At 42.5% G+C, this 20,789-nt stretch overlaps 1 protein-coding gene across 1 annotated transcript in view; it reads left to right on the top strand.

Annotated features, from left to right (window-relative positions):
- The first annotated feature begins 320 nt into the window (after positions 1-320).
- Positions 321-20,789, top strand: part of P3H2 (prolyl 3-hydroxylase 2) — a 152,098-nt gene continuing 131,629 nt past the window's right edge. Inside the window, exon 1 of the mRNA XM_080812076.1 lies at positions 321-963. Within this exon, the coding sequence (XP_080668202.1) occupies positions 478-963 (486 nt within the window). The 5' untranslated portion in view covers positions 321-477. The remainder of the gene's footprint in view (positions 964-20,789) is intronic.

Below are 20,789 nucleotides of genomic sequence, written 5' to 3'. Positions count from 1 at the left end.
CACCGATTCCAGAAAATGTATGAGTCCTAACGAGAGTCCTAACCTCACTGAGCCGGGTTTTATAAAGGGAGTATTTCCATCCATTCTGCCACGCGCAAGGGAGCGCACGTGGAAAGCTCTCGCCCTGGGCTGGCCTCAAGCAGCGCCCGCTCTCTGGCTGGCACGGGGCGGTGCGGCGCCTGGCGTGCGGGCGGCGCGGTCGGGGCCTGCAGGGCGCGCTGAGCGCCGGCGAGCGGCTCGCGGAGGCTCGGGCAGCAGGAGGAGCGTGCGAGCTGTGGGCGTCCCTTTAAGAGCGGCCGGCCGACCCGGCCTCCGCCTCTCAGTCCGCTGAGCGCTGCCGGTCACCTGGGGCTCGCGGGGCAGCCGGATCGCGGCGGGGCCGGCGCTCTCTCCGCGGAGCGGGGAGACGCGACCCTGACGCCAGGTGCCGGGAGCCGTCTGGGAGCGTGGCCGTCCCGCGCCTCTCCGCGCCGGAGGATGCGGGAGCGCATCTGGGCGCCGCTGCCGCCGCCGCCGCTACTACCGCTGCTGCTGCTGCTGCTCCCGCCGCCGCTGTGGGGCGGCCCCCCTGACAGCCCGCGTCCGGAGCAGCAGCGTGAGCCCGGGCCTCTGCAGCCCTTCGACCTGCTCTACGCCAGCGGCGTGGCCGCCTACTACAGCGAGGACTACGAGCTAGCGGTGCGCGACTTGGAAGCGGCGCTGCGCAGCCACCGGCGCCTGCGGGAGGTCCGAGCGCGCTGCGCCCGCCACTGCGCCGCGCGCCGCCCGCTCGCGCCCCCAGGCGCCGGCCCCGCGGCCGAGCTGCCGTTCTTCCGCGCGCTGCTGGAGCGGGCGCGCTGCTACCGCAGCTGCCAGAGCCAGCGCCTCGGGGGCCCAGCGTCCCGCCACCGCGTCAGCGAGGATGTGCGCAGCGACTTCCAGCGCAGAGTGCCCTACAACTACCTGCAGCGGGCCTACATCAAGGTACGCAGAGCGCACCGCTAACCCCCTGCGACTCCGGGACACACTCTAGAGCCCTCCCCACCGCCCCAGTCCTCGAGCCCGCGCTCTGCTCATTAACCTTTCAGGGTGGGTCTCCTCGGACCTGCCTGTCCCGCGTTTGTGCATCTAGGTTCTGGTGTCCCAGGCTCGGTAACAAACACTAGGTGGAACCTGCGCAAACCTGTAGCTCCTTGGGCATCAACTTGCCTCTTGAAAAGGGGACTGCATTGATAAAATGATGCTTAAAGTACCCATTCAGCACTAATTCCTGAGACGTGGGCAGAGCTGGGTTTAGTATAAGGTCTAATCTCGCTTCATTTCTTGGTCTAACCTCACCCCCGTTTCTCTTCCTTCTCCACTCCCCCATCCCTCCTACACTCCACTCTGCACCTTTTCTCTGAAGTTTACAAGAAAACATACTCATAAAGCAGAATTAAAAGTTGAATTGCTCTGGAACAAATTTGTTATCCTCTACTCTCCCCTGCGCCTACAAAACAGTAAAGATCAAAAGTTAAAGAGAAGGTGTGGTGGGAGAAGTGAATCTCTGTGAGTCAATCTCCGTAAAAGTACCCAAAGTGCTGACTGTGCCTCCTTTACTAGACAACTTCCAATTCCTGGAGGTAAGCATTGGAGTGAGTTATTTGACATCAGATGCCCAGTATTCTCCTTTGGGTGTGTGTGTGTGTGTGTGTGTATTCAGCCCGCCTGAAGTTAGTGTCAGGAGGTATTCTGTGTATATTGGTATTTTATCCACATTCACAATGTTGAAGATCTATCTTGATGCTTCAGCAGAGAGAATTCAATCTGTGCTTCTGGAAACACCCCTCTCTCAATCCATGTTGCTCTGAACTTATACTTTCTCTCACACTCTCTACTTTCTGGGTTTTAAGTCAATGGGTCAGTGTCTCCTCCATACCTGCTAAAGTGGCAGCTTTGTGGGTTGGCTTCCACTAGCATTAGCCAATAGGCCAGGCTGCATTTCTAGGGTGGCAGAAATACACACCACATACAGATCCACGTGCACTGTCCCACAAGGTCTGTGCTCCTGTGGGAAGGACACCCTGGACATATGCAGTTGTTTGTGGAGTTCAGGAAATCACAACTGAGACGAACTCTGAAGGCCCAGTGCTAGGGCCAAGGGGCTGGGGTCCACTAGACTAATATCTTGGGTAAGAAATAAGGATCAAGCCTGAACCTTTCAAGGATTTGTCTTCTGCTTGTTTTTGCTTCTTGATGAATTTGCTAAACCATGCATTAAGTATAAATGTGATCTTTTTTTGGATGAATGGCCTAATTTTCGGTGGTCTTAGAGAATCAGTCAGTGGCAGAGATGGAGGAGACCTTAAGTACCTGACAGCAGAAGACATCCTGAGCCAGTTCCCAGGATAGAACGTGGGTAGTTGAGTTTGGTCCTGTTAGCATGGTCTTCCCAGGAGTCTCCGATGTAAGGTTGGCACTCAGGCTGATAGTTCTGTCACCCATTTTGGGGAGAGTCTCCTTTCTCATGTCTGGAGAAGAAATGAATATTCTTCTCCAGTCCTATAAAAACAAATAACCATGAGGTAACTCTCAAAATGTGGGTTTCTCTAGTTCTGTAATTAAGCTTACATCACTGTTAATGTTACATAGATCAGTCATTCTGCTTCAGTCCCCTGGTCAGAGGTCAAAGAAGGTGAAGCTGTAGGTTTGAGATGCCTCAAATTTTTGCACGGAATTGGTTATAGGAATTAGTTACTCATGGGCACCTTTGTGTGTGAACTGTTGGGTGTGATCTGATGAAGCAACATAGTTTTAACACGTTCTCCCCAAAATATGTGAACCATTTGACCAGCAGTGTTCCTAAGAACAGAGTAAGTATCTTCTAGTAAGCAAAGCTTCTTGCATCTATATAATTGATAATCTCTTAAGGAGGAGATACTTGTATTTCTTTGGAAACTCACTTTTGATGGTTGAGTTTGTACGAGTGTCTCTGTGAACGTGTAATAAGGTGTACCATGGTTCTTCCCCTCCCCTCTCCTACGAGCTCCACAATTTCAGTCTCTGCTTGGCTTCCTGGGAATTTTAATCATAAACACATGCAGGCGTGCACGCACCCATGCACGCAGACACCATCTTTTGAGAGTAAAACAGAGCTCTCAAATAACAACAAAGTGCTGTCAGGCTCTGACAAGTCTGAATTCAGAAGTGTTTACTCCCCAGTGATAGAATGTGGAGTTCCCCGGATGTGCTCAGATATAAGCAAGGCCCCTCATGTTGTTGAATAACCTTGGACCTCTGTGATCCAGTTTGCACTTGAAAAGGATGATCCTGGGCCACGTTGAATTCAATGAGGAGTTTGCAGCCAGAATTTGAAAACTATGAATCCTGTAATATGGTCAGAACTAGTGGGCTTCCTAGAGATAAGGAAGCACAGTTCTTCTTGTGTTAGGATCTCCCAGCTTCTTTAGAAGCTCTTGGGAGCTGCTGCTCCTCCACCAGACCCCAGTTAGTGAGCCACCGATGGAAGCAGATCCTTTCTCCTGGTGTGTTGGAGAGGAAAATGTATTGAGAATTATGAAATCCGAGTCCCGGCAAGTTCAATGTCTCATTTCACTGATGAGGAAAGGGAGAGCCGGTGAGGGAAGGGGGCTTAATCAGTGTTACATATTTAATGGCAGAGCCAACATGATTTGATGAAAGGAGCCCAGGACTGATATTCGGGAGTCTGGCCTTTGCCAGTAACTGATGCCCATGGCTGCTCTGTGCCCACTGCCAACCCCCCCCCTCCTCCCTGGGTCGCCTGAGGACGCAGGGAATGCTGCAATCCCTAGGGCTCTCCTTCTGCCTGATTTGGACAGCTCCAGGGATGAGTAGGTCCTTGTCCTGTGGCGTAACAGAGACTCATTGCATTTATCTTAAGCTCTGCTCTGTAGAATATTCCTTGAGAATGGGCATGTTGGGAATTTGTCTGGACAGCGATGAGGCAGTAGTTCCACCAGGTTCCTAGACACGCCTTTCTGTTTAAATGCAGGGTGAGACTCTTCAAACCTCGATTTTTATCATTTCAGATTGTAAGACATAACTCATGATTCATAGCCCAAGGCCCAAGATAGAACTTTCATCATGGTATGCTCTGCTCAGAAATCTTCAGTGGTTTCTCCATGCTGCCTTATAAAGCCCACATAGTTGAACGCAGCATCCAGATCCTGCCTCCCCTGTTCTCTTCCTGGGGCTGTCTGCCCCACTCAACCCCCTCCCGCCAGATGGAACGATGGCTGCTTGGTCTTCTCTATCTGCTATTTTGCATACCTGGGTTTTGTTTATTCTCTAGGAGGCAGGTGGGCTCTGGCTTGGGATAGATCTAGAACTGAAATTTACCTCTTCAGTCTCTGGCTGTGTGACCGTGAACAAATTGCATACACTTTCTGAGGTTCGCTTTCTCCATGTGTAACATGGGGAGATAATAGGACTTACCTGATTGATTTAGGTTAGATTGAAGAGAAGATTTATGTAAGGTACTCAGGACAGGGCCTGTTTCTTCTTATTATTAATTTAATAGTAGATTTTTCCTCCTCCTCCTGTACCTGTTCAAATTGTAACTGTCCTAACACAAATATACCTGTTTCTGTGAGGCCCTCCTTCACATCCTTTGCAACTCTCACACAAGAACACCCTTTGGGGCACCTGGGTCGCTCAGTGGGTTAAGCCTCTGCATTCGGCTCAGGTCATGATCTCAGGGCCCTGGGATTGAGCCCCGCATTGGGCTCTCTGCTCAGCGGGGAGCTTGCTTCCCCCTCTCTCTCTGCCTGCTGCTCTGCCTACTTCTAATCTCTCTCTGTCAAATAAATAATATCTTAAAAAAAAAAGAAGAATACCCTTTCTGCCTCCTTTGAATGTCCACAGCGAGGAATCTCTTCCTCTCATGTTTCATTCTGAACTTTGTTCTTTCAGAATTCATGTATTTGCCTATCAGTGATGTGAACTCCTTGACATCAAAGAGCTATCTTAGTCACTTTTGTATCTCCCAAAGTGGGAGTTTCCAGATTGGGATGATTATTAGGTGAAGGATTCTTATTAATCATCTGGGCATGAAAAATATGATTTAAAATGAGGGATTTAGGTACTGTAGGTCTGAGTTGGTCCTCAGCATCTATACTCCCCAAACATCTATAATGTATATAGATTTACATACAAATAGGTATATGTACATAGATGTATGTAAATGCTCAGTGTATGTTTGTGGAATCAATAATAGCTTGGTTTCTTATGTATGAAATATTGTGGAGAAAGGTCTCTGAGTGGTGGCAGGGGGTTTTCTCACACTGGTTATTTGGTGTCCTGGTTGGTCAGATGCGGGACAAAGTCGCGGAAAGACTAGATTCCTTGATTTCTCACTCTCTCCCTACTTGTAAGTTCTGGCTAATGTTGTAGAATTCTGTTCCTTTCCCCTCCATCTTTCCTTCCTAATTTAATTACTACTTAAAACTGTGCTTTAGAAAACCCTTGACACATTGTGCCTGCTTTGCATACATTTGTTGAGTTTAAAGAAATGTAAGAAAGTTGGTTTTTTCCCCTTATCTTTGTGCTTGATCACCAGGGATAGTTTTGACAGTGACTGTTTTTCTCCCACTGTTCCCAGCCACTCAATAAAAACAAAAAAGCAAAAAAACAAAAAGCAAAAAACTAGTGGCGCTTATTTATTTTTATTTTTTTACTTAAAACAAGCTTGCCCCTGCCTGTTTTGTTTCTGAGTTGGTGCTTTGAGCCATTTGACCTTTGTTTTTCTTCTCAGGATTGAAAGGGGGGGGGGAGAAAAGGAAATAGCAATTAAGTTAGGCAATCCTATCTCCCTCCCGAAGTCCTCTCCCTAAACTCCCTTTCTCTGGACCATAATCTCTTTATTAGTGGTTTCTAGAAAAGAAGAGTAAACTCAAGGAACTTTCTCACTTTTAATCTGTTTTATCAACTTCTTTTTCTTTCTAGATGAATGCCTTCACAAGCACAAAATGGAAACCCTAGGTCTCAACTGTTCGTTCAGAATAAAAACCTTTTGGGGATCCCATTCTCAAATCTCTCTCTTTTTTTAAACGTATATGTAGACTCTGTACATTTTGTCCCCAAATTATTTCAAATAGGAAGTTGACTTTATATCTTCTTGAAATAGCTGTTCTGAAATTGTCCTAGGGATTATTTCCTCGGGGGAAGTGGGGGGACGGTGAGGCCTTTTTTTTTTTTTTTTTTTTGTCTCACAATTGAGACTTTTTTTATGCTCGAGTCATCAAAATCCATTTGTACCATCTTTCTGTCCTGTTTCTTGGGAAGGAAACACGGGAGATTGTTTGTCTAGCAGCTTTTAGGTCCTGAGCCAAGGATTCGGGATCCTAGTCATCTCCCAGAGGGGGCAGGCCATTTGGAGGCCCTGTCAGCTCTTTATCAGTCTTCCGTCGAGATTACAAATAGTGCCACCAAGGCTTTAAAATTCAGTTTGATGAGAGTAGCAACTGCTTACTTACCTCCTCCTTAGTCTGGTGAATCAGGGATTCCTTTGCAGGTTTTAATAAAGGAAAGTAGTAAACTGCTTGTCTCTCTTCCCAGATCCCATCTCTGAGAATCTAGTGTATTCTGTCACTAATATCATTTGTCCCCTGATAAACTCCAAAGGGATAGCTGTGTGGAATTCTTTTGGGAATGTCTGATAAAATGTCAGCTTGCTTCTTGGGGGGAGTTGACACATTCTGAAAGGTGGGTGGGTTCACCGAAAATTAAAATTTTCTGTAATGATGGTTCCTTTGTACTGCCAAGGAATTAAGTAAACTGGGTTTCTTAGAGTCCCTTACAGATCTTCGAGCTGGGAGAGAGGGATCAGTATTTTGCCCAAGAAATGTGGGAAAGCAAGGGCAACAAGTACTATGGATTGGAACTATGTAATTCTACAGCTTGAAGGACCCTCAAAGATCTTGAAGTCTGTCCCTGTCCCTTAATAGCTGATGACACTGGCCTCAGTTTCCATGACAAATCAAGAAGAGTCAGTAGGTGGGGCTGAGGACAGAAGGTAGGTATTCTAATTTATGGCCTGTGCTCTTTCCAGACTCTGTGCCATGGGCATGGCTACCTCCTGAAGGGCGCTCTGGTGAATCGGGTGCGGCTGAGACCCGCAGTGGACCTGTTGCCTTCGGAGACAGAACAGACCCTAGACTGGCCTGCCCACCCTGAATTTTCATTCACATGATACGTAGGCCACTCAGCCAAGAGTCATAGTTGTCTGGTGGAAAATTTTGCGTTTCTCATTAGGAAAAATAATTTCTCCTGTCTTTTTTTCCATTCAGCTTTTCTCCTATAATTCTTTTTCTGTCCTTTTATCCATTCCTCCTTTCCTGCTGTCTGACTTCTTAGCTATGTAATTTCCATGAGAGCTAACCCTCATTTGCCAAATGGCCCAAACACATCATTTTTTAAAAAAATGATTTGGTACGCTTTAGTGCTGAGTGTATGATTTTCGGTTTTCAGGACTGAAGAGGGTTGCAGACTATTGTCAGAAGAAGCTGGTTTCACTTGGCCCCACCCCTTTCTGCTTTACTTTGTTTTCTGTACTTCTCTCTTTCTGCCTTTCCTCACTGATCCCTTGTCCTGTCAGTGGTCCACACAGTGCAATCGCATCTGAAAAGGAGAAGGTTGAGGGGGTTTATAGAGGAGAGAGAAAAGCAGGTAGTGGTAGAAGCAATGTCAGGTCTCTGGCTCTAATGAATTGAAGGCCACAGAGCCTCTTGTTTAATTGGATACGCAGACACTGGCATCTACCTCTGTGAAACTTTTCAATGTTCTTTCCCCTGGATGCCCTGTGCATGACTTGGGCATATGTTGGGAAGATGTTCCCTTCCCCTCCCAGCTCCCCATCTTTCTGCAGCTGCTTACTGCCACATTCATGGAACATCAGTGTTCTAACCATCCCATTTTACAGATGGGAAAATAGAGCCTGAGAGAATATCAAGTTGTCCAAACTTATCCAGCAACTTAATGGAAGAGCCAGGGTTAGAATCCAAGAACCCTGAGTTCCACATCTGTGACATTGCTGATGACCACTGTTTGTAAGACTCACACTAAAAACAAAAACTCAACCAAATTAAAGTGAAACATCATTTGTTAGTTGGGATAAGCCCAGAAAATAAAAGCTCCCTAATGCAATGTTATTTCCTGAACTACTATGCTGCCCACTTCTGTGAAAAACTCAGGTATAGGAACCTGGGTTAGTGCTCTTCCCCAGTAAGCCTAATGCAAATGAACAAGGCAAAGACTCTTCTTTGGAAGGGAAATGAAGGAAAAGAGCCAGAGAGAGAGAGAGAGAGAGACCCAAGATGTCAGATTTTCCAGGAGCTCAGGGGTATCAGAATGATCCTACTGGAATTCATTATCTGCAAAAAGTAGATTCAGTTTTTGTTCAAGTAATGGGATACTGCTGAGGATTGCAGTGTAATTAGACTGGAACTCAGGAAGGGACTGGAGAAAACAAGAAATATAATGAAATAAATAAATCCAAAGCAAAACAGAGAAACTGTTAACAAACCTTCAATCACAGAAACGTTAAGTGAGCCAATTTTGATTTGTTTTTCCTGCTTGAATGCTAAATTTTTAGCTCTTACTCTGCCAAGATCAATAGGCTTGCATGAAGAAATCAACACATAATTAGGACTCCAGACACAGTGAATTACCTTAAAACCAGATTTGGCTGTTTTTAAAAGAATGACCTCAAATTATAGTATCAAAGACTAACCCAAAAGACCATACTAATTATTTCCCCACCGAAGCAAGAGCTATTTCTTAATAATATTTCTTAGATTGAATCCAGAATCAACAGTCAGCATCTGATTTTAGTATGTGGCATTTAGAAATGGCACCAGGGACAGAGACCTTCACAGTCAATCATTGTTTCTATAGGATTGCCACAGACTCACTTATGCTGTGGAGTCTGTAGGGTTTCAGTAGGCATTTCAGCTGGAGTGTCCAAATCTTGGTTTATTGATATTTTGGGATGAATAATTCTTTGTTGCGATGAGCTGTCCTGTACATTTTTGGATGGTTGGCAGTGCCCCTGGTCTTTGCCTACTAGATAGTGGTAGCTACATTCAAGACCCCTCCCAGCTGTGTCCAAAAAAAAAAAAAAAAAAAAAAAAAGTCTTCATACATTGCAAAATGTCTCTTGGGGGGTCAAAATCATTTCACATGGGGAACCACTGATTTCAATATTTGGCCATATTTGAGATAACTGGACATTAAGGTGAGATAAGTACAAATGAAGTCTTTGACAATACATGCTAGATAGCAATGTGTTCACTAGTCATGATATTTATGAAAACGAAAATGTTGAACTATAATTTGACACCTTTTATAAGGGGAAACTCATTGGAAATAGAGCTGCTTTTTCCAAGATACAAATCCCGGAGCTTATATCCTGCAGCTTGTCCTTCCCTGCGGGTGCACTAATTCAGCTTGCGGGAAAGAGCAGAGCCTCTGGCTTCTCTCTACTTACACTTTTCAACTGAACGTGATGGGACAGGTTGCTGTAGCAATACAAACTAACGCTTTTTAATGCTAAACTCCAGACTCCAGAATTAACTTAGGTCTCTTTCTACTCAGAGTACACCCAAACTCAGTCGTTTAAAAATAATTCACTGCAACTCTTAGTTTTCTTGGGGTTAGCTCTATGTCGTGTGTAATCTTAGAAAATAACTTGACCTAACCCTAAACAGAAGAAGTGTGAAAAGTGGGGACCATAAATAAGAGGGTGTCAGAGGAAAGAAGAAATGGCATAGAGATTGAGACAGAGAGAGAGTCAGAAGGTGCCTCAGTCTTTTTGGGCTACTATCACAGAACACCCCAAGCTGGGTGGCTTGTAAACAGCAAACATTTCCCTCTCCCAGTTTTGGAGGCTGGGAGGCCAAGATGGTGGCACCAATGGATTCGGTGTCTAGTGAGAGTCCTGCTTTGCTATGACTTCACATGGCGAAAGGGGCCTTGAAGCTTCTGGGGTCACCAATACAATATAAGGTCACTAATTCCATGCACGAGGACTCTGCCTTCATGACCTAATCACCTCCCAAATGCCCACCTCCTGATAATCACGTTGGGGACTAGGTTTCAAGACAGAAGTTTTAGGAGGACACAAACACTCACACCCCACCAAAGGGAGATAGGAAGATAAAGGGAGAAAGGTGGAGAGAGGATAGAAATAATTAAGTACAGGAAAATAAGAGCAATGAAATCAAAAGAGCCGGGTCCCCCACGTAAAAGGATGCTGCCTGAAGTAACATGTGGGCGTCACACACTGACATCCGTGCCTGCCCTAGAGCCAGTCCTTTGGAAGCAAATGTTGGTCATTCTTCAGTGCTATAATGCTGTAGGCCCCATTCACAGTACAGATGTTTCTGCTTTGAGAAAGCCTAGGGTAGCAGGGCTGCTCCATTTCCTCAGTGACACAGAGAAGGAAGGTGTCCTTTTGGGGGAGATTCTATGGGCACAGCCCTGAAAAACCACCAAATGATATGACCCCCCCACCTCAAGTAAATAAATAAATAAATGCCACAGGAAACCAAACAAAAAAAAGAGAGGGTCTTAGTAAAAATGCTCACTTTTAATTTACATGAAACTACACTGCTTTCTCAATGCAGCAGTTACAGAATTTTCCAAGCTCTGTTACAAGATGTGAAGATGAAGAAGACATTTTCTCTACCTTCAAGTAGGTCATAGTTCATTGAGGGGAATTAGTGAGTATCCAGTTATAATGTGAATCTGTCACTGGAGAAACCCAATACTCCTACGTGATTATGTGGGAGGTCAGAGATGTTCTGTATCAGCGATAGAATTAGATGGGAAGAAAGACAGAACTTAAAGATTTGTGGCATGTGAGCATTTAGAAAACACCGGTAATTTTAAACTTTGAGACAGGAAAACAGGACTACAAAAGAAAGGCTCTTGGAAGCAGAGATGGTGGAAAAGCTGGATAATTCATTGAATCCGGAGTACAGGTTGTTTTAAGTGTACATTTGAGTGATTGTAAGTTTTAAAAGAATGTGTACTGGTCTGAGGCTTGAAAAAAATCAGTATATGGTAATATATGAATATATATGAATATATATTATGTAATATTTATTTTTATTAATATAAATATAATAATAATATATTATTATATAATAATATATTATATATAATCTATAGTATATTATATATAATAATATATTATTTTATATAATATATGTGACATATATATAATAATATATTATTATATATAATAATATACTATAGATTATATATATATATATATATATATAGTAGATTGTAACTTCAGTTGACTTTTTAAGTTTGTTAAGGGCAATGTCACTTTTCCACTCGAGGTTTCTGTGAAATCCTAGGAGTAGCTCAACCTTCCGTTTAACGCTACGCCAAGTTACTCACGGTCTTTATGATTCCATGCCTATCTCTGTGGAAAGATAATAAAATCATCTTTAAAAACCCCACCAAAACCAAACATCAGACTTAGCTTTGAGGCAGTATGTTTTAGAACTATAATTCTTAGTAATAATAGATATTATTTTGTTACTTTGTTTCAGGTATTATGCTAAAAGCTTTACAAAATTTTCCCCACCCAATTCTCATAATAACCCTACTACAGATCTTAGTTCAGTTGACTTTTGAACAATGTGGGGGTTAAGTGTGCCAACCCCCACACGGTTGAAAATCCTCATGCAACTTTTAACAACCCCCCAACAACTTAACTACTAGTAGTTTCTATTGTCCTGAAGACTTACTAATAGCTTAATAATCAATTAACACATATTTTGTGTGTTACATGTGTTATATACTATATTCTTACAATAAAGTAAGCTAGAGAAAATGTTCTTAAAATCATATGGAAGAGGGGCGGGTTAAGGGGTAGCTAGGTGGGTTAAGCGTCTGACTCTTGGTTTCAGCTCAGGTCATGATCTCAGGGTCCAGAGACTGAGCCCGTGTGGGGCTTCCTGCCGAGTGGGGAGTCTACTCAGGATTCTCCCTCTCCCTCTGCCCCCTGCCTGGCATGCGTGTGCACGCTCTCTATTGCTCTCCCTCAGATAAATAAATCTTTGAAACAAGAATAATAAGGAAGAGAAAATACATTCATAGCACTGTGCAGTATTTACTGGGAAAAAAAATCTTTGTGTAAGTGGATCTGCACAACTCAAACCTATGTTGTTCAGTGGTTAAGTGTATAATTTTCATTTTGCTACAGGAACAGTGAAGGTAGAAGTTTAAATAATATGTCTGAGAACATACACTTAGTACAACATAACAGAGTTAGAATCTGAACAGAGGTTTTTCTGATGACAAAATCTGAGTTCTCACGTACTTCTCATGGCTGGCATTTTGGCATCAAATGGACGTATTTTCAAAAAGTCCTGACTTTTATGCGTTGGGTCACCATGGGGAAGCTCACTTATATGAACCTAAGTTTCTTATCTGGAAAATGGGATAGTCATACCTATTTCAGTGGGTTCTTATGAGAAGCTATTAATAAAAAGTTTGTGGGCTCACCTAGGTTGGCAGTGACACAAAAATACTTATTCTTTGCTTCTTGGCGTCTGGGCAGAAGGCAAGCTTGTGAGGGAAGGTGAAAGAAGAAAGAAAAGTTAAGCCAATATATCATGATAAACTGAGGGAATAATCACAATGTAGTAGGTTCAGAAAACTCTGAGACCCAAAAAACCGGAACCTGATCTGCTCTGTTCGAGCTACTGGCTTTGAGTTCCCTTCTCTACACAATGGAGCACAGCCTCCTCTCATCACTGAGCTAAAACAAAAATTATCCTGTGACTGGACACTTGGGACTGTGTTGCAAAAAGTCCTTTTGCTCTCTTCCCCACTACATTTTCTGACCCTTTGATTTCACAATTTCCTTGAGACTGTGGCCTCTTCTTTGTATTTTTCCCAAAAAAAAAAAAAAAAAATTGACTCTGTTCAAACACATTCCAAACCTTCTCTGTTTCTTATTAGTAGATAAAATCTCTTCCCACAGACCAACACATCTTGGGAATTTTAAGCCCCCGTAAGCCTCTTCTCCACCCTGATCTTGAGTACCCTTGGGGGATGGCCTAGGTTTGGGAATCCAAAAAAACATCTCTTTATCACAGACACCAAAAATATGACTGCCTCTTCTGTATCAGTCAGGTAAGTGGTTGAGTACTCAATAATGGGAGGGATGATTAGTCTAGGATTAAGCAATTTAGGCTCTATCTCTCGTTTTTTTCTTTTTTTAAGATTTTATTTAAAATCTCAAAATTTAAGTGAAGTGGGGGGAGGGTGAGAGAGAGAGAGAGAGCACAAGCAGGAGGAGAGGCAGAGACTACCCACTGAGCAGGGCCTGTTGTAGGGCTCAGATCCCAGGACCCCGAGATCATGACCTGAGCCAAAGTCAGATGCTCAGATGACTGAGCGACCCAGGTGCCCTGGCTCTATCTCTGGTTTTATCACTAATGTTTCTCTCTAGGTCTTGAGGTGTCCTTTAGGAGAAGAGCAGCATTGTGTCGGATGGCTTTAAGAGCCGGTTTCTCTCTGCCAGCCGGAGGTTCTAAAATGCTTCAGTGGACTGGCACAGTGATGCCATCTACCCGCGGAAAAGAAGAAAGTGATGAGATTCTAGTGGAATACAAAGTAGAATGAGATACCATGAGTTTGAAAGGTCACAGGAAAGGAAGTCCTCCCGGTGTGTCTGATGCTAGTTCTCATCTTTAGGACAGTCACCGCAAAGCAGAACCTGAAAGAAGATCACACTAGTATTAATTTGGTGGGACTTTAAGAGGTATTAGACAAACTCGAGTATGTTCAGGAAGGATAGAGATAGATAAAAGACTCAAACTATGTTTTATAAGAGAAGAGTTGAAATAGGGATGAAAAGACTTAAGACAAATGGTTTTTAAAAGATCATTATTTGAAAAAAAAAAAAAAAAAAAAAAAGATCATTATTTGAGACCATTATTGTTGATCTTCATGGCACCGAGGAACTGAAGAACTAGGTTCATGTAACAGAAGTTACAGAGAACCAGATCTTGGCTCAAATACGGAATATTTTCCTAACACTAAGAGCTACTCAGATATAATCGAGAGCCCCAGGAGAAGGTGTCTGAACAAGAATCTGACAAATGCTTCATAGGGCGGCTACATTTAAGGGTAAACAAGCACAGAAGTGATATTGAGGTAGATAAGATTTGATTTTTTTTTCCCATCCAGAGTTAATAAGACTCTGTGATCTTATGAAATGAAAATTTGTCTTATACCCATAGATGGGTGATCATTAAATACTTTTTTTAAAAAAAAAGGTTTTATTTATTTATTTGACAGACAGAGATCACAAGTAGGCAGAGAGGCAGGCAGAGGGAGAGGGGGAAGCAGGCTCCCCGCTGAGCAGAGAGCCTGATGTGGGGCTCAATCCCAGGACCCTGAGATAATGACCTGAGCTGAAGGCAGAGGCTTAACCTACTGAGCCACCCAGGAGCCCCTAAATACTTCTTTCATTAGAAAAGTTCTACATCCCTTTTTCTGTCCTCCTCCTTCGTTCTGGTTAATGAAATCTTAGACCAGGATCGCCAGCACATTCCTTATGAATAACTTACCTAATGTGTATAAGGGAAGAGAAAACAAAACAAAACAAAACAGTACCAAGCCTTAAAACACCGCTGGGAATACACACTCGTGTAATATTTAGCTGTAACAATATCCACATGTATATTCCACATCAGTCCTCTGGTTTCTGGCTCAAGTGTCTGTGAGGTAACATCTGAAAAGGGTTGAGCTGCAGTTTCCGAGTACCACGGAAAGTTTTTAAATTGGATGTATAACAGTGGATCAGAACGTCCATGCATAAGAATTAAAGGTGGGTACCCCTGTCTTTGCACATGTGTCACAGTATACTCAGAAAACCCCGTTTCATTTACAGAGGCTCTGTAGTGCTATTCTAATTTGCTTCAGTTCCCTGCATTCCAGAGGCCTGTATGAAAACCTGGCCATATTCCACACTGTACTTTCAGTTCCCAAACCTTTGCCAGAGTTCATTCTCATCAGTTTCCTATGTCGGTTGTTAGAGGGGTCTGCCCAGGACTGCCCACTTAATACTTAAAGATATGTTAAATATTCTTAAATATTAATAGAATCCCTTTATCTGCCTTCGTCCTCTCTGAAATGTCTTCCTTACTCTCTAGATGGGATGGGAAGTTGTGCCTGCTACTCCTGGGGAAGGTGGTGGTGGGGGAAGTCCGGGCTCTCTGCTCAGCCAGCTGGCCAGTGAGGGGAGGACATGGTTTCTTTCCCCTTGTGTTTGCTCGAGTAGGATACTATTGTCACAAACATTTCCATTCTGTTATGCCTAACTTTTCTGGTCCTACAATTTGACAGAGCATGATTGGGGGGGGGGCTTTTTTGTCCACCCCCATTGGCATTTCGAGGTTGTAGGTTTTCCCATCTCCAATCTGGGATACTTGGGAGACAAAAAGAAAATCCAGAAAATTCACCACTAGGTTCAAGTGCTGGGTCCCTAGACAGTCCACCTTCTTCGTCCCACCTTTCAGTCTTCCTGTGTTGGTCCTTTATAATACATCCAGAGTTTTTAGGGGGAAATAAGGGAAGATCTATGGAGAAATGAGTTTATTCCATCTTGCTCAGAGCCAGAAGTCTCCATGCAGACTCTTTAAGTGATCTTTAAATTGTCGTGGTGATGGTGAGCACAGTTTGGAGTGGGCCTGATGCCAAGACTCTGGCAGAGCTGTTACCAGCACTTTACTGAAGGAAGCTACAGAACAGTCTTCCTGATCTCTGACCAAAGGCTTCAGTCAACTTTCTTCCACCAACAGTAAATCACACCGAAGTAAATCAACTGGACTGTGACACTGTTCGTTGTTAGTATTCCTTCCTACTCCTGCTTTCAACAGTGCTGCTCATAAAGAAGTCCCAGCACTATTGGTGAGTTGCCGCTAGTCTGCCCTTTCACTTATTTATAGGTCCCTAGAGGAGACCCCTCTGATTTTACTCTCCACAAATATGTAAATATTTGATCATCCTGGTCTATTCTCCAATAGGATACATAACAAAGATTTGTCTACTGTATTATATATGAGAAACCAATTTACAAAGGACTTAAAATAAGAAAAAAAAATGCTCCTAAGTGACGATCCCCTCTTCTCATTCCCATTGTCCCAGAGTAAATATTACACTACCGTAATTAATACCGCCCTTGTTCTACAGATTGTGACACGTAAGTAGTTGACCTAAACATTGATGCATAGTTGATATTACTGCTTGATTCGTTGTACTTGGTCCAACTTTATATGTCAATTTAATATTAATGACATAAAAAAAAGATGATAACATGAAGCTGGGTGTGGTGCTTTGGAAACAGTAGTAGAGGAAGGATTTGGAATGCTGTGGCTCTAATTATGAGATGCCGCGTGGCTATATGATGATGAATGCCCCCTTTCTTGCTCTCAGTTTCTTCATTTACAAAATGAGGTGATTGAAATGTATAACCTTGAAATCTCTGCCAGCTTTAGTATATTTAGATATACTAAATCAGAGGATATTTCCTCTGACTGAAAAAAAGTCATTAAATGTCTCTAGACTGTGAAACTGACAGCAATTCGTTGTTTGCTCCTTGATTTGGTATTAATAAATCCTAGCATCTTACTCTCAACATGAAAAACTTCAATGTTTAGTCACTGAAATGGATGGTAGGCTTAGGCAATATAGAATACTGAATACATGAGAGAGTAAAGTCAAGTGGGAAGACCCTTTGGAATCATAGAAAAAAGCTTTTGTAGTAGCATCAGCATCCTGAAGAAATATTTTGACCTTATCACTCAAGTCAGAAACTGTATCTCTCTTCTCTAACTCCAGTACTAGAAACAATGTTATTTATTTGCTACACAGTTCTATACAGAACCTAAAATTCTGTAAGCTAATAGTTAAGATTCAATTTTATTTAAAGTTTTCAGATGATTAGTAGCCCAAGATTAACTCGCCCGTATCATTTAAAACCTTAAAAGGCACACAAGTTTGATTATAAACAATAGATTAATTCCATAGATTCCTGAAAAAGACTTTAACTTCTTTGAATCTCAGTTTCCCTTTCTATAAAATGGGGATACTACTAATATTCTGTCTGTGGAACAGATTTACTGTTAGCGTTGAAGAAAGTATTTTGAAAATGTTCGAATTCTATACAAATGTACAAGCACAGTCATCTTTTATTTTTAAGAGACAATGTGCAGTTTATAAAATTGTTTTACCTTGTAAAATTGCTATTGCTATATTAATAAAAAATTTTATATTATTTTTTAACCACAAGAAATTGCTCATTTTTACTTGGAAAATGACAATATCCATCCTGGCCAATAAAGCTTAATAATATGGCCTAAAAGTATTTTTCCAAATGCTTTCAAGCTTACATAAATCAACTATGGATAGGATAACCATAAGAGAGCATATGTAGAATTTTTTTTTTTTGTCCTCGAAATTTTTAAGATCTCTGACTTCCTTTAATAAGTTCCAGATCCATGCATGCCTTTATCCCTGGGGGGTGGGCAGTGGACGCTTTTGCTTAAAACAATACTTGGAGCAGGAATTGTTTGATAAGGCCAATGGTTAGAATATTTGCAGCTTCTTGTTTTGAATTCCTATGATAACATCAGCTCCCAAAGATTATCTGGAAATTGGTGGGAGATCCAGCAGCAATAAAAATTGGGCCTTCAAGTTAGACTTGTAGATATGATGCATGAGATAGAAAGAAAGGAAAGAATGTGGACTTGTGAGAGCAGTCTAGTAAGTGTGTGTGTGTGGGGGGGTTGTCTCATTAATTTTCAAGTCAGAACTGGCATGATCCTCGAGTTGTAGTTATGTCAGTGCTGTGCTTTCCTAGGGCTTTTTGCTTGCTTTTGGTTTTTTATCCATAGCTTGTTTGGTTTTTGAGTCTGTATGTGAGAACTAAGCACCATTAGCAGAGCAATTCCTCCTTCCTTGAAGGAATGCAGCCTATCCTATCGGTGACAGAGTCAGGACATGCATGACAGGTCCCAGGGCTCAGCTTCCTGAACTGGTTGTCATTGCCTTTGAGTGGTGTGAATTACCATGGAAATGAAGAGAATCGCGTCTCACATTTGCATCATGCCTGGAAATTTGTGAAGTACATTCACACGCACGTCTTCACTTCCTCGTGGGAGCCCTATGAGAAAGCTGAGATTCTTGGGTTTGTCCAGACGCTGAGAGAATGGCGGTGTGACTCAGTGGAGGTTGTCTCGCTCCTACACCAGTGTTCCTGCCAACATATCACAGCTGCTCTCTGTTCAGATTGGAAGCATTCCTTGTAGCCACAAAGCTATAAACTCTAATTAAAGTTTCCATTTCAAGGCTCTCATGATGCCATTTTTCTGTGTCTTTATCTTTTCTGATATGTGGTGTTTCCAAGCTAAAGAGACTGTAATTCAGTCATTTGTCTTTCTCCTGAACATATGGGCGATTTTGGCCCCATTGGATGTCTGTGCTCACTGATCTATGACAGCATGAGAGGGGCTGGGTGTGAGAATGCTATTTCCAGCCAGCAGCTAGCACGATGGCATAAATGAACATGGGATCACCAAAAGTTTTTCCCATCGGTTCTGGAATCCATACAGCTCTTTTGCTATAGCTCTTTTGGGCGAGACTCCCAATTGTCCATTTCACATAAATGAAATGACCTTTACATAGACCTAGATTATGAGACTAGTTCTTGGGGCATGTTTGTGTTCCCTTTTTAAAATCGAACTAAACATTCTATTTGTGTTTGGAATAAACACTGATAGTGCTGTCTCCTTCTCTGATCAGCTAAAGGTCTATAGGGTTTTCAGAATCTAAGGTAGTTCGTTGAAAGAGATGATTTACAATTACATGTTTTTGTTGTTGTTTTGGTTTTTGCATTTTATTCTATATTTACATGTTTTCCCCTTGACTTGCAGAGTTAGAATTACGATTTGTTTTTGCTTTTCAGTTTTCCCCTAAGTTGACATATCTTCATGGACTTAGCCCTTTCTTGTTGCTCCTACTATGTGGCCCAAGAGAAACTTCAACTTAAATCTCTACTCTTAAACTTTGGGATGGAATTTGTTCTTTCATGTTGAGGAATTATGTGCAAAATGTATCCTTTTGAGGAATAGTTCTTCATATTTTATGGACTTTGAGAGAGTTTGGCTTTGAGACACAGTTCATTATTATTTTTTATTTATTATTATTGTTATTATTTAAGTAATCTTTATACCCAATGTGAGGTTTTAAACTCACAACCCCAAGATCAAGAGTCTCACGCTCCACCAACGGAGCCAGCCAGGTGCCCTGAGACACAGTTCAACTTTAAGCTTCTATGTATATCTTTGTAGTTTTGGGCAAGTTATTTAATGTATTTATGAGTCAGTTTTGTCACCCGGCAAATGAGCATAATAATAAATCTGGGTTGCCTTGTCTGTAAAATGAGTAGCTTCTAGAAGTAGTGTGAACATTAAGTGAGTTTATTCATATAAAGTACTTAAATACGTCCAGTGAGTCATAAGCATGAAGTACACATTAACTTTTATGTTAAAAACTAGTGGATCACACTTTGGGAAATACTGATTTTATTCTCTTAGTAAGTTTTCAAACTTGTGATATGGATTAGGTGTGGGCTGGCTGGTAGAACTGTTCTGATACAACCAAGCAATTGTGGTGGGTGTATTGTACTCAAGTGCAGCCAGACTGTTTGTTACATCAGGCCTGGTGACCTTGAGTCAGCCTTTCTGAGGCCACCATTGTCCCAATGCGTATGGAACTGTGCCTGGGTCCCAGGGATATTGCAGGGAAAATGTGAATCAGTAGGCTGTTTTGCTTGGCTGCTAAATTTGGTTTACTGTTTCATAAATTAGGACATATCTGTCTAGAATGGTTCTTGTTGCCACCAGCAACCAGGGTCATAGAATTGAAGGACATCAGATATGCAAGAGAAATGGAAAATAACTTCTCAAATAATGCTTTCTGTGAGAATCCCAAAGCTAGTGGCAATGCTGACGAGAGCTAAATAGGAAATGTAGCCTGAGGCTTGAGATTTCCTGCCTGTAACTCAAAACGGATGTGGAAACAGACGTGAGGATGTGGTCCATGATTTTCCTTCCTGGGTGGAAGGAATAGCATCAGTATTAGGTTGCTGATTAGCAGTTTTTGCAATGAATGTAGCCCCACAGTTGCAGGCAGTAGAACAGAGATTAATTTTCTAGATCAGCTCCTTCTCAAGTCTGGTTAGAAAACACACCAGACTGTTAGCCATTGCTCTGTATCAGTGTTTGTGAAATTCTCAGAAGGCATCAAAATTATTTTGGCTTATGCTTCGCAGTACCGTTTGTCTTCTCGGATGTAGAGCTGAAAATCGAGAAAGGATGTGCGTTTTTTGTCATGGAAAAGGAAACATAAATAACTTCTTTGGAATCATTTGGTAAACAATATATAAACTTACAACGTTTGATCTTCAATTTTCCTGGAATTTTCATTAAAGATGATTATGGCAAGTTTTGCCAAACTTAAACAAAGGCCATAAGCTTTTCAATCATTTCCAACGTATCTACTGTTAATCCTGGACACAATGCTATTAAATCAAGCCAAACCAAAGCAGACAAACACTCCTTTTTGTACAGCCATTTACTCTGACTCCCATCCCCCGTCCCATCTCCCCAGTGCCACTCCTGATCCCCCTCCTGGCCCCCGGACACCTTCCTTGAAGACTCCAACTTCAGCATGATCCTGGCTTTGTGTCAGCTCTCCAACTC

This window comes from Martes martes, assembly GCF_963455335.1.
Source record: "Martes martes genome assembly, chromosome: 1".
Taxonomy (NCBI): Eukaryota; Metazoa; Chordata; class Mammalia; order Carnivora; family Mustelidae; genus Martes; species Martes martes.
Note: the sequence above shows the minus strand (reverse complement) of the source record. Positions and strands in the feature narration are given on the sequence as shown.